The sequence below is a fragment of the Oncorhynchus masou genome, chromosome 31 (genome assembly GCF_036934945.1).
Source record: "Oncorhynchus masou masou isolate Uvic2021 chromosome 31, UVic_Omas_1.1, whole genome shotgun sequence".
Lineage (NCBI taxonomy): Eukaryota > Metazoa > Chordata > Actinopteri > Salmoniformes > Salmonidae > Oncorhynchus > Oncorhynchus masou.
Genome location: NC_088242.1, coordinates 94610007 through 94622636, shown reverse-complemented (window position 1 = coordinate 94622636; position 12630 = coordinate 94610007). Strand labels below are relative to the sequence as shown.

General features: G+C 44.8%; 1 protein-coding gene across 1 annotated transcript in view; it reads left to right on the top strand.

Moving 5' to 3' along the window:
* Positions 1-11957, top strand: part of LOC135524785 (nuclear receptor subfamily 5 group A member 2-like) — a 160579-nt gene extending 148622 nt beyond the window's left edge. The window contains exon 8 of the mRNA XM_064952604.1: positions 8100-11957. Coding sequence (XP_064808676.1) covers positions 8100-8347 — 248 coding nt within the window. The 3' untranslated portion in view covers positions 8348-11957. The remainder of the gene's footprint in view (positions 1-8099) is intronic.
* The last annotated feature ends 673 nt before the right edge of the window (positions 11958-12630 follow it).

The window sequence follows — 12630 nt, the reverse complement described above, 5'->3', positions numbered from 1 at the left end:
CCCCCACCCACACACGTCACCGTCCCAGGGTCGCCTCCTTCCCACCTGGGTGCTGGGGGTCAGTGGGTTCCAGGACCGCCCCCATGCCTGATTGGACCCATCCAGGCCAGCAGGTTAGCAGGTGACTTGTCTAGTTAAATAGAACGTAAAAAAAAAAAGGATGAGTACAGGAATGATTGACAGCAGTGATTTCATAGGGGTGGCAGGGTAGCCTGGTGGTTAGAGCATTGGACAAGTAACCGGAAGGTTGCAAGTTCAAACCCCCGAGCTGACAAGGTACAAATCTGTCATTCTGCCCTTGAACAGGCAGTTAACCCACTGTTCCAAGGCCGTCATTGAAAAAAATTATTTGTTCTTAACTGACTTGCCTTGTAAAATAAAATAGTCATATAGTTCCACACTGAGTGGACAAAACATTAGGAACACCTGCTCTTTCCATGAAATAGACTATCCAGGTGAAAGCTATAATCCCTTATTGATGTCACTAAATTAAATCCACTTCAATCAGTGTATATGAAAGTGGAGTAGACAGGTTAAAGAAGGATTTTTAAACCTTGAGACAGTTGAGACATGGATTGTGTATGTGTGCCATTCAGAGGGTGAATGGTCAAGACAAAATATTTAAGTGCCTTTGTGGTATGGTAGTAGGTGCCAGGCACACCAGGTTAAGAAATGAAACCCTGCTGGATTTTTCACGCTCAACAGTTTCACTTGTGTATCAAGACTGGTCCACCACCCAAAGGACATCAGTGTAGCCTAGTGGTTAGAGCGTTGGACTAGTAACCGGAAGGTTGCGAGTTCAAACCCCCGAGCTGACAAGGTACAAATCTGCCGTTTTGCCCCTAAACAGGCAGTTAACCCACTGTTCATTGAAAATAAGAATTTGTTCTTAATTAACTGACTTGCCTGGTTAAATAAAGGTAAAAAATAATTGTGGGAAGCACTGGAGTTGACATGTGCCAGCCACCCTGTGAAACGCTTTCGACACCTTGTAGAGTCCAAGCCCGGACCAATTCAGGCTGTTGTGAGTGGGTCAAAACTCAATATTACAGGGGGTCAAACTCAATATTACGAAGGTATTCTTAATGTTTGTTATGCTCTGTGTATCTCATTGTTTTAAAGAAGCAAAGTTAGCCTGAAAGTAGAATGGAGAGGTCATGTGAATCCTAGCAGGGATTGGTAATTTAATTCAACCTTGTAACCTTTAGTTCACCAAGGAAAAGACCCTTGAGTTTAGAATCCTATTTTTCGAGGGTGTCCTACCCCTTGAACAGCACTAACAGATTGGCGCAGTGTTCACTCACACATTTAGTTGCTTGTAGGACACATGGTAACCTTTATTGACAGTTATTTTTGTGACAGACAGATTGGAAGATTAGTTAGTGAATATCATATTTGTTTGTGATGTATGTGTTGATTGGCCCAAAAATGACCATTTGTCAAAACAATTCTACAACAGAAATGGTCAGAGAGAAAAACACTTACTCCATGGTAGTGTAATTTCTTGGTCAGATGCGTTTCTAACCAAAGCACCCCCCCCCCCCCGCCCCACAGTGTGTGTAACATAGATTGCTTGTCAAATGAACCAGTGTATTCCACAGGACCTCAGGGTTTCCATCTGTGCGCTGAGCGTGGTGCTGGAGTATACTGATTGATAATTAGTCCCTTAGTGACTCAATGTAGGGGGAGGAGTAGAGGAGGAGTGGAAGAGTGCTTACCGTGGTACTTAGCTCCAACCTGACTTTTGGGCTCGGGGTAATCAGAATGATTCAACAATACAACTTCCCTTCATCGCCATGGCATTATCAAGCCCTCTTTCTCGCTATTGGTGAATGACGAAATTGGGGATAATTCCTTGCACTGCAAACCTGTGGGTTTGCTTCCTGGTTGAAAAGAGATCATCTGTTGTCATCGATCATCATAGTGCTTTGTTGAACCCCTTTCATATTTTTTTTTCAAAAGGAGCCCGACAAGAATTAGCAATTAAAATGTGCTTTTTTTGCAAAACATTTCTCTAATTAGCCTTACAGAGACATTGGGCTGTAAATGTCTGTAGTTTGGGTGGCACACGCACACGCGCACGCACGCACACGCGCACGCACGCACGCACGCACACACACACACACACACACACACACACACACACACACACACACACACACACACACACACACACACACACACACACACACACACACACACACACACACACACACACACACACACACACACACACCTAGAGAAATGTCTTACAATAAAACCATGGTAGCATCTCATGTGTTTGCCAGTGATCCAAGCTAACCCTGTCTTGTCCTCTCTGAATCAACGAGATCACATTCATAACAGACAATGATACAGCGTATTTTCAATATAGTCACCATATTGTCAGTGTCTTCATCAAGGACAGCTGGGTTGTGTTCATTAGGCACCGAATGGAATAAAATGTATTGAAACCCCTGGACCTTGTGTTTTGTATCCTAATGCAATGGTTACCAAACTGTGGGACGGGACCAAGTTGTGGGTCGCGGCACGGGTCCAGGTGGGTTGTGGGATGACATTTTTGTGCATTGCTGTTTTTGTTGTTGTTTTCAAAAAAGACAATTCAGGATGGAAACACCAGTTCAGTGTTAGCTTAAATGACTAAAACTAAATAGAAACTATAATGTTTTTAAATTATAGACTTTAATCTTTGAGAATTTACAATCACCAAAATAAAAGCTAGACATTCAGGCCGTCGTTGATGTTTGAGCGTAAGAACACATTTGAGCATATAGAACATTTTTCTTAAAACTGCATCATTTTCTCTCAGCTCCAAAAATGAGGGCCTAAGTGTTCTTGATCAAGACCCAGAAAGACTTCAGCCCATTGACACGGCCCTTTTTAATTCTGAAAAAAAACACTGCATTGTTACAAATAATTCCATAATTATACAATAAATGCATTCAAATTGGTCACAAGAGCCCATTCTGAAGTCTACATTCAGTTAAATGTTTTGAAGAAGAGGGTATTCGTCAATTTGTTTTTTTACCACTCGACCATTATGGTGGTTCGCAACCCAAAAAACACCTCCATTTTTGGGGTCGCAAAGTAAAAAAGTTTGGAAAACCCTGTCATAATGAACTCAACCCTGAAAAAGTGGTCCACGCATCATTTAGTCTCTATGCCACAGTGACCATATTATGACAGAGTCGAACATCCACTTACGTACTGTATGTCCTAGTATGTACACTGTACTTCACAGTCCTCTTTTCTGTTGACGAGTCAATTGGTTTGAGCTCATTTAGGAGCTGTTGATGGGGGTCTGACAGACAGAGCACAGAGTGGCAGCAGGCAGGAAAAAGCACGTCATGTTTGGAGGGTCTTTTGTCAGTGGCAGATGATTCTATAATTCTATAATGATGATTTTATGATGATTCTATGATGATGATTATATCATGATGATTATATGATGATTATATGATGATGATTCTATGATGATGATTCTATGAGGATTCTATGATGATGATTCTATGATGATTCTATGATGATGATTCTATGAGGATTCTATGATGATGATTCTATGAGGATTCTATGATGATGATTCTATGATGATGATTCTATGAGGATTCTATGATGATGATTCTATGATGATGATTCTATGAGGATTCTATGATGATGATTCTATGAGGATTCTATGATGATGATTCTATGATGATGATTCTATGAGGATTCTATGATGATGATTCTATGATGATTCTATGATGATGATTCTATGATGATTATATGATGACGATTCTGTGATGATTCTATGATGATTCTATGATGATGACAATGATGCGCTGCACTGCTCTAGTACAGTGTGTGTGGGTCCCTGTGTGTGTGTGTGTGTGTGTGTGTGTGTGTGTGTGTGTGTGTGTGTGTGTGTGTGTGTGTGTGCGTGTCAGTAGTGTTGGCTGGGCGGGGTGGGAGGGGCTGTTCTTATTTCAGCTGGTTGTAGTGGCTGGGCGGGGTGGGAGGGCTGTTCTTGTGTGTGTGTGTGTCAGCTGGGCGGGGTGGGAGGGCTGTAGCAGGGTGGGAGGGCTGTTCTTAGTGTGTGTGTCAGCTGGTTCAGTAGTGTTGGCTCAGGGCTGTTCTTAGTGTGTGGCTGGTTCAGTAGTGGGTGGGCGGGGGGGCTGTTCTTAGTGTGTGTTCTTAGTGTTGGCTGGGCGGGGTGGGAGGGTGTGTGTGTCAGCTGGTTCAGTAGTGTTGGCTGGGCGGGGTGGGAGGGCTGTTCTTAGTGTGGGCTGGTTCTTGTTCTTAGTGTGTGTGTCAGCTGGTTCAGTAGTGTTGGCTGGGCGGGGTGGGAGGGCTGTTCTTAGTGTGTGTGTCAGCTGGTTCAGTAGTGTTGGCTGGGCGGGGTGGGAGGGCTGTTCTTAGTGTGTGTGTCAGCTGGTTCAGTAGTGTTGGCTGGGCGGGGGGGGGGCTGTTCTTAGTGTGTGTGTCAGCTGGTTCAGTAGTGTTGGCTGGGCGGGGTGGGAGGGCTGTTCTTAGTGTGTGTGTCAGCTGGTTCAGTAGTGTTGGCAGTTCTTAGTGTGTGTGTCAGCTGGTTCAGTAGTGTTAGCTGGGCGGGGTGGGAGGGCTGTTCTTAGTGTGTGTGTCAGCTGGTTCAGTAGTGTTAGCTGGGCGGGGTGGGAGGGCTGTTCTTAGTGTGTGTTCAGCTGGTTCAGTAGTGATGGAAGGGCGGGGTGGGAGGGCTGTTCTTAGTGTGTGTGTCAGCTGGTTCAGTAGTGTTGGCTGGGCGGGGTGGGAGGGCTGTTCTTAGTGTGTGTGTCAGCTGGTTCAGTAGTGTTGGCTGGGCGGGGTGGGGTGGGCAGGGGGGTTCTTAGTGTGCTGTCAGTTCAGTAGTGTTAGCTGGGCGGGGTGGGAGGGCTGTTCTTAGTGTGTGTGTCAGCTGGTTCAGTAGTGTTGGCTGGGCGGGGTGGGAGGGCTGTTCTTAGTGTGTGTGTCAGCTGGTTCAGTAGTGTCAGCTGGTTCAGTAGTGTTGGGCGGGGTGGGAGGGCTGTTCTTAGTGTGCGTGTCAGCTGGTTCAGTAGTGTTAGCTGGGCGGGGTGGGAGGGCTGTTCTTAGTGTGTGTGTCAGCTGGTTCAGTAGTGTTGGCTGGGCGGGGTGGGAGGGCTGTTCTTAGTGTGTCAGCTGGTTCAGTAGTGTTGGCTGGGCGGGGTGGGAGGGCTGTTCTTAGTGTGTGTGTCAGCTGGTTCAGTAGTGTTGGCTGGGCGGGGTGGGAGGGTTCTGTTCTTAGTGTGTGTGGGAGGGTGTCAGCTGGTTCAGTAGTGTTGGCTGGGCGGGGTGGGAGGGCTGTTCTTAGTGTGTCAGTGTCAGCTGGTTCAGTAGTGTTGGTTCAGTAGTGGGCGGGGTGGGAGGGCTGTTCTTAGTGTGTGTGTCAGCTGGTTCAGTAGTGTTGCTGGGCGGGGTGGGAGGGCTGTTCTTAGTGTGTGTGTCAGCTGGTTCAGTAGTGTTGGCTGGGCGGGGTGGGAGGGCTGTTCTTAGTGTGTGTGTCAGCTGGTTCAGTAGTGTTGGCTGGGCGGGGTGGGAGGGCTGTTCTTAGTGTGTGTGTCAGCTGGTTCAGTAGTGTTAGCTGGGCGGGGTGGGAGGGCTGTTCTTCAGCTGGTTCAGTAGTGTTCAGCTGGCTGTTCAGTCAGCTGGTTCAGTGTTGGCTGGGCGGGGTGGGTGGGCTGTTCTTAGTGTGTGTGTCAGCTGGTTCAGTAGTGTTGGCTGGGCGGGGTGGGAGGGCTGTTCTTAGTGTGTGTGTCAGCTGGTTCAGTAGTGTTGGCTGGGCGGTGGGTAGGGTGTTAGCTGCTGGCGGGGTGGGAGGGCTGTTCTTAGTGCTGGTTCAGTAGTGTCAGCTGGTTCAGTAGTGTTGGCTGGGCGGGGTGGGAGGGCTGTTCTTAGTGTGTGTGTCAGCTGGTTCAGTAGTGTTGGCTGGGCGGGGTGGGAGGGCTGTTCTTAGTGTGTGTGTCAGCTGGTTCAGTAGTGTTGGCTGGGCGGGGTGGGGCTGTTCTTAGTGTGTGTGTCAGCTGGTTCAGTAGTGTTAGCTGGGCGGGGTGGGAGGGCTGTTCTGTTCTTCAGCTGGTTCAGTAGTGTGTCAGCTGGTTCAGCTGGTAGTGTTGGCTGGGCGGGGTGGGAGGGCTGTTCTTAGTGTGCGTGTCAGCTGGTTCAGTAGTGTTGGCTGGGCGGGGTGGGAGGGCTGTTCTTAGTGTGTGTGTCAGCTGGTTCAGTAGTGTTGGGCTGGGGGCTGGGGTGGGTCAGGTTCAGTAGTGTTGGCTGCTGTTCTTAGTGTGGGTGTCAGTGTGTGTGTCAGCTGGTCAGTAGCTGGTTCAGTAGTGTTGGCTGGGCGGGGTGGGAGGGCTGTTCTTAGTGTGTGTGTCAGCTGGTTCAGCTGGGCGGGGTGCTGTTCTTAGTGTGTGTGTCAGCTGGTTCAGTAGCTGGGCGGGGTGGGAGGGCTGTTCTTCAGCTGGTTCAGTAGTGTTGCTCAGGGCTGTTCTGGTTCAGCTGGTTCAGTAGTGTTGGCTGGGCGGGGTGGGAGCTGGTTCTGTTCTTAGTGTGTGTGTCAGCTGGTTCAGTAGTGTTAGCTGGGCGGGGTGGGAGGGCTGTTCTTAGTGTGTGTGCTGGTTCAGCTGGTTCAGTAGTGTTAGCTGGGCGGGGTGGGAGGGGCTGTTCTTAGTGTTGCTGCGTGTCAGCTGGTTCAGTAGTGTTAGCTGGGCGGGGTGGGAGGGCTGTTCTTAGTGTGTGTCAGCTGGTTCAGTAGCGGGGTGGGAGGGCTGTTCTTAGTGTGTGTGTCAGCTGGTTCAGCTGGGCGGGGTGGGAGGGCTGTTCTTAAGCTGGTTCAGTAGTGTTAGCTGGGCGGGGTGGGAGGGCTGTTCAGTGTGCGTGTCAGCTGGTTCAGTAGTGTTAGCTGGGCGGGGTGGGAGGGCTGTTCATGGTCAGCTGGTTCAGTAACAGGGCTGTTCTTAGTGTGTGTGTCCTGGTTCAGAGCTCAACCTGGTTCAGTAGTTCTTGGGCTCAGCTGGTTAGTAGTGTTAGCTGGGCGGGGTGGGAGGGCTGATTTGGTCCAGTAGTGTTAGCCCCCCTGGTTCAGTAGTGTTGCTGCTAGGGGCTGTTCTTAACAGGCTCCACTGTTCTGGGTTCGGGGTGGGAGCTTTCCAGTAGATGTTGGAACTGGTTCATGCTGAAGCTGGTTCAGTAGGCTTTCTTAGTGTGTGCTGGTTCAGCTGGTTCAGTAGTGTTGCTGGTGTTCTCAGCTGGTAGTGTTAGCTGGGCGGGGGGGACTTGCTTCCATTCAGCCACAAGAGCATTAGTGAGGTCGGACACTGATGTTGGGCAATTAGGCCTGGCTCGCAGTCGGCGTTCCAATTCATCCCAAATGTTTTTGATGGGGTTGAGGTCAGGGCTCTTTGCAGGCCAGTGAAGTTCTTCCACACCAATCTTGTGCACAGGGACATTGACATGTCCATACAATGCAACTCCATGAGTACAGTTGTCTAGGTGTTTCGTTTTAAAATGGGGAAGGATGAGTCTTAAAGAGAAGGTGATTGGCTGTAATGCTGACCTAAATAATTCATATACTCCTGGGTAGAGACTCTCAAAGGAAACGTTTTTTTTTTCTCATTTCATTCTCTTTCCATCTTATTCTCGTGAGGATCCGGAGGGGAAAATATACAGGGGGTGTGAATTTTTAATATATATATATTTTAATTCGGTCTTTGATTAAAAATCATGCTGAGCACCAAGTTGTCCCCTTTGTTTCAGTATCTTGATCAGAGCATTTACTAAGGATTGAAAATGTCCATCTCATCTACATTTTATGTGAACTAAATGTAAACATAATGTTGTGATGTCGTCCATTTTGTTTTTTGTCTACTTTCCGTGACTGACATGGTAGCCTCTTCAATACTTTCATTTTTTACGACCTAAACTCAGTCTAAGGGCATCATGTGATGTCTGCAGGTTTTCTTTTCTATTAAACTTGCGTTTGAGAAATAATTGATAAACGCAAAACCACTCTGCTTTTGTGGATATTGACAATTTCAGTTCCTCGACATGCTAACCACCGTTTCCTATTCTCCAACTCTTCCTCTTTTCAGACGTGAAGAACCTGGAGAACTTCCACCTGGTGGAGAGCGTCCAGGAACAAGTGAACGCGGTGCTGCTGGACTACGTCATGTGCAACTACACCCAGCAGACAGACAGGTTTGGCCAGCTGCTCCTGCGGCTGCCTGAGATCCGGGCCATCAGCCTCCAGGCCGAAGACTACCTGTACTACAAGCACCTGAACGGAGACGTGCCCTGCAACAACCTGCTCATCGAGATGCTACACGCCAAGAGAGCCTGATGAGACTGCAGATGGGATCCTGATGATTTGGCTGAAACCGACTCAGAACAGACTCTGTTTTGTTGGTTGAGACCCAAGTCCTTGCCTGCAGAACAGAACCCAACCCAGAACAGACTCTGTTTTGTTGGTTGAGACCCAAGCCAAGCCTGCAGAACAGAACCCAACCCAGAACAGACTCCTCCCATGTTAAAGTTAGACTTAGTGATTCTGGGGCAGGAGGCATCCGTTCTTCTCATTTACCGTAATGATCAACCATCCTGGCAAGAGAACATGCAGAAATGGACAACCACACTTACACATACTGTGCACGCACATACGCGTGCGCATACACACGAACACACACATACAAACACATTTAGGCACTCACACGCATGTACACACACAAATATACACACATTAAGGCACACACTCACACGTTCAAATTCATACAATATGCATATATATTACACACACACATCTCTTCACTCTAAGACAGATGCTTCTGGAGCTCTGGGTAAAGCTTCCAAAGACGGAGAGAGACACAGCTGAAATTCTTGAGAACTGTCCATTCCTCTCATGGGACATGGACGATACCTTTTTGTCTGCTTTGAATAAAAATACAAACCATCAAGGTGATACAAGGACCAACAGACTGTAACTGAAGGAACAAAACCAATGAGTATTGTAAAACCTCTCCCACTGTTAACCTCTCTAGGGTATGTGGGACGCTAGCGTCCCATCTGGCCAACATCCTGTGAGGTTGCAGAAAACTACAAAACCAACAACAAAAAAAACTACTTCCCAAATGGATTTTTATCAGGTGTTCGCCTGCTAAATCAGTTCTATTATACTCAGAGAAACTATTGTAACAGTTTTGGAAACGTTAGAGTGTTTTCTATCCAAATCTACCAGTTATATGCATATCATATCTTCTGGGCCCGAGTAGCAGGCCGTTTAATTTGGGCATGCTTTTCATCCAAAATTCCAAATGCTGCCCCCTACCCTAGAGGGGTTAAAGGGTTTTGAGCAACGAACAGAGAGAGAGAGAGATCCAACCACCTTATGATCACGGACCCTATGATGTCTGTGGTGTGGTCTTCAAAGGGGAGCAGGGACTTTGGCTGAAGAAATTTGGAGCACTCTTTTTTTAGACTGGCCCAAGGTTGGCAGGGTTGGTAATGTATTGGGCTGTATTGGGTACTGTATTGGGCAGCCCAGAGCAGCCTGTCAGCTGGGCAAGAGTCTCTTTTGTCACCTGTTTCAAAGACACGCAGTCTGCAATGCTAATAGGCCATACAGACAGACAGCAATAGAAATAGAAATATATATATTTGTTTTTTAATTAAAAAACCACAACGAACAAAATGTATGAAAACTTTGACGGAACAAAAAAAGATAAGATTTAAAAAAAAACATTTTAGTAAATGGCAGTTATTTCCTCCTCTTGGTCATTGATGCTCCTCATTGTAACCACCCTATAATCTCCCCCCAACCTTCCCAAAACAGTTCTTTACATAAGTAAAACACCTTTTACACACCATAGATAAGTCATTAGAAAATAATACTATGGTTGCCCCCCCCACCCCCAGGAGGAGAAACTCTGCCTTTAGTCTGAACAGACCAAAGCTTGCTGCAGAACATCAAACAAAAATGTAACAAAAACCTTAACTATCAGTATTATAAATTTGTGATGTCACAGTCATGTGAGTCTTGCCTTATTTCATTACCATGCTAGCTAACCGTGCAGATGTGAATGGAATTATGTACAAATATATATAAAGTATTAATGTTATATACATTTTTTTTAAATCAATAATTCAAGAGGTTGTTACGTTCAAGCTGTCCCGTGGAAGAGAACTGAGAGGAAGAAAATTGCAAAACAATAATTTACAGAAAAAACAAAAAACACAAACTAGATTCTGGTGTGATTCTTAGGTGTGTACAGTGCTATTCCGTTTTGTTCTTTGTTTCTTTACCCAGTACTTAATTATGTTGTGAGACACAAAAAATCAGAAAGGAATCTCACTTAAAATCTAATTTCTAACTGTTTTTTTCTGTTGGCATTCAAATGTTTTTGCATATTGTGTAAGAGTTTCGGACACTTGTTTTTTGTAGAACTTTTTAAAATTATTTTTCAATGTTCTACCTTTCGATATATGTCACTGGTTACACTTAAAAATGAAAATAACTTATTGCATCTTGGTTTTGTCCTTTTGTGTGTTATAAGCACAAGGCGACAAATCCAAACATATTTGTTTAGTGTTGCATGTTTTTTTTTAAGTTTTTTTTTTACTTATTATAGATGCAGTTCAGGAACAAAACAATGATCTTCATAATGATCTCCGTAATGTCGTTTTTATTAATTGTTTATAGGAGTCTGAGCTTTAAATTAGAAAAAAAGACACTCCTCTCCAAATGTATTGGGACAGTGAAGCGAAAATGTAAAATGTGTCTTTTTACTCCATTATTCTTTTATACTAAAACAAAAAGCTCAGAGAAATATATTTTGTCTAACATTTAATAAAACGTTCTTTAAACAAAAATAGGGGTCAAAATTATCTTGATCAAAAGATGCCAATAATTATGGACTTGACTGTATGAAAATACTCTCAAAACAAAAAGCTGACTGTTCTGTCGACCTTACATGAAACATTTGATCTAAAATCTAAAAGGCTGGAGTATTGAGCCAAATTTTAAAATGTAGCTTCGTTGTCTCAATAAATATTTAGGGGAGTGTAATTATTGTATTTAAGTTAATGGGTATGACTGACACTGTACTTGCATCAGTTGTTTTGTGTTGAATTTCAACTAGCTTCACATTTCAGTGCCGTTTGTTCTATACCAAAGACGGCATTGGTCCTGTGAGCTGTGCTTACCTGTGATGTGTTGTAACTGAACGCACAAACAGCTGTCCCCCCAGCTGTCCAGAAGTTTGAGCTGTGCTTACCTGTGATGTGTCGCAATTGAACGAACAAACAGCTTTTCCCCCAGCTGTCCAGAAGTTTGAGCCGTGGTTACCTGTGATGTGTCGTAACTGAACAAACAGTCCCCCCCCCCAGCCTTCCTGAAGTTTGGCATTTTGTAATGTCAGTTTGTAGAATTATATTGATGTTGTCTTATACACTTTTACCAAACACTGACTTCATAAGGTCCCCAATCATTAGTGATACACACAAACCTGTCAAGAATATACTGTATATGATCGTCTGCATTTAAGTCATCGATGTCAAAATCTATCAAGTCTTTTTAACGATGCACTATGGTGAAAAGCAAAAACACTGATATTGAAAAAACAACGCTCAAATATACATTTATGTTTCAATGTTTTTCGTTTTTGTATTTGTTTTGGCATGAATCTGCTTCCATAATTAACTGTGTGTATTGATTGACAATCTCTATCAGTCTTTTCTCATTCTGTGTGTTCTGGTACAGTTCTGCAGATGCCTTGTATGTCCTCAAACACACGCACCACTCCTGAACGTACTGACCACCTGCTTGTCTATGAACACCCCCCCCCCCCCCCATCGCTGTCATACTGCCACCCTTTCATGTCACTTCCTGGTCTGGGGAGTTCTTTCAAAGCTGATGGACTTTTTCCTCATATTTCAATAAATAATTACATGCCAACAAAGCCTTGTTGCCGCTTCCTGTAGGTGACTCTCTCATCCATTCATTTATTTATTTTTACACACAGTAATGTTGCTGTTTTCAATCAGAATGCACCATGGTTGATTTGCTGGGGAAGTGTTTAGTTGTATTCTCAGTCATTTTAAGGAAACATGCACCGTTGTGTACCATGAAAAACATTTTTAACAGTGAAGAGTACAGTATGTATATTTTCAAACCAATCATTTGAAATCTTAATTTCAACACACTACTTGGTAAAATAAAATGCAGTCATATTCTTTCGATTTATGCCTTGAATTCTCATACCGTTTTCTTACCTAGTTAATAACACGTTCATCATTCAAAAACAAACAAATTTTATGATGTACTGTACAGGCACAATGTGGAATCAGTTACAGATCAAATGTTTTTTAAGAACACCACCACAAGAGAAAAGCAAACCAATTTTCAGTCTATATACACACTGAGACAGGTCAGTCTAGATACACACACTGAGACGGGTCAGTCTAGATACACACTGAGACGGGTCAGTCTATATACACACTGAGACGGGTCAGTCTAGATACACACACGGAAACAGGTCAGTCTAGATACACACACTGTGACGGGTTAGTCTACATACACACTGAGACGGGTCATCCTATATAGATGCTGAGACTGATCAGTCTAGATACACA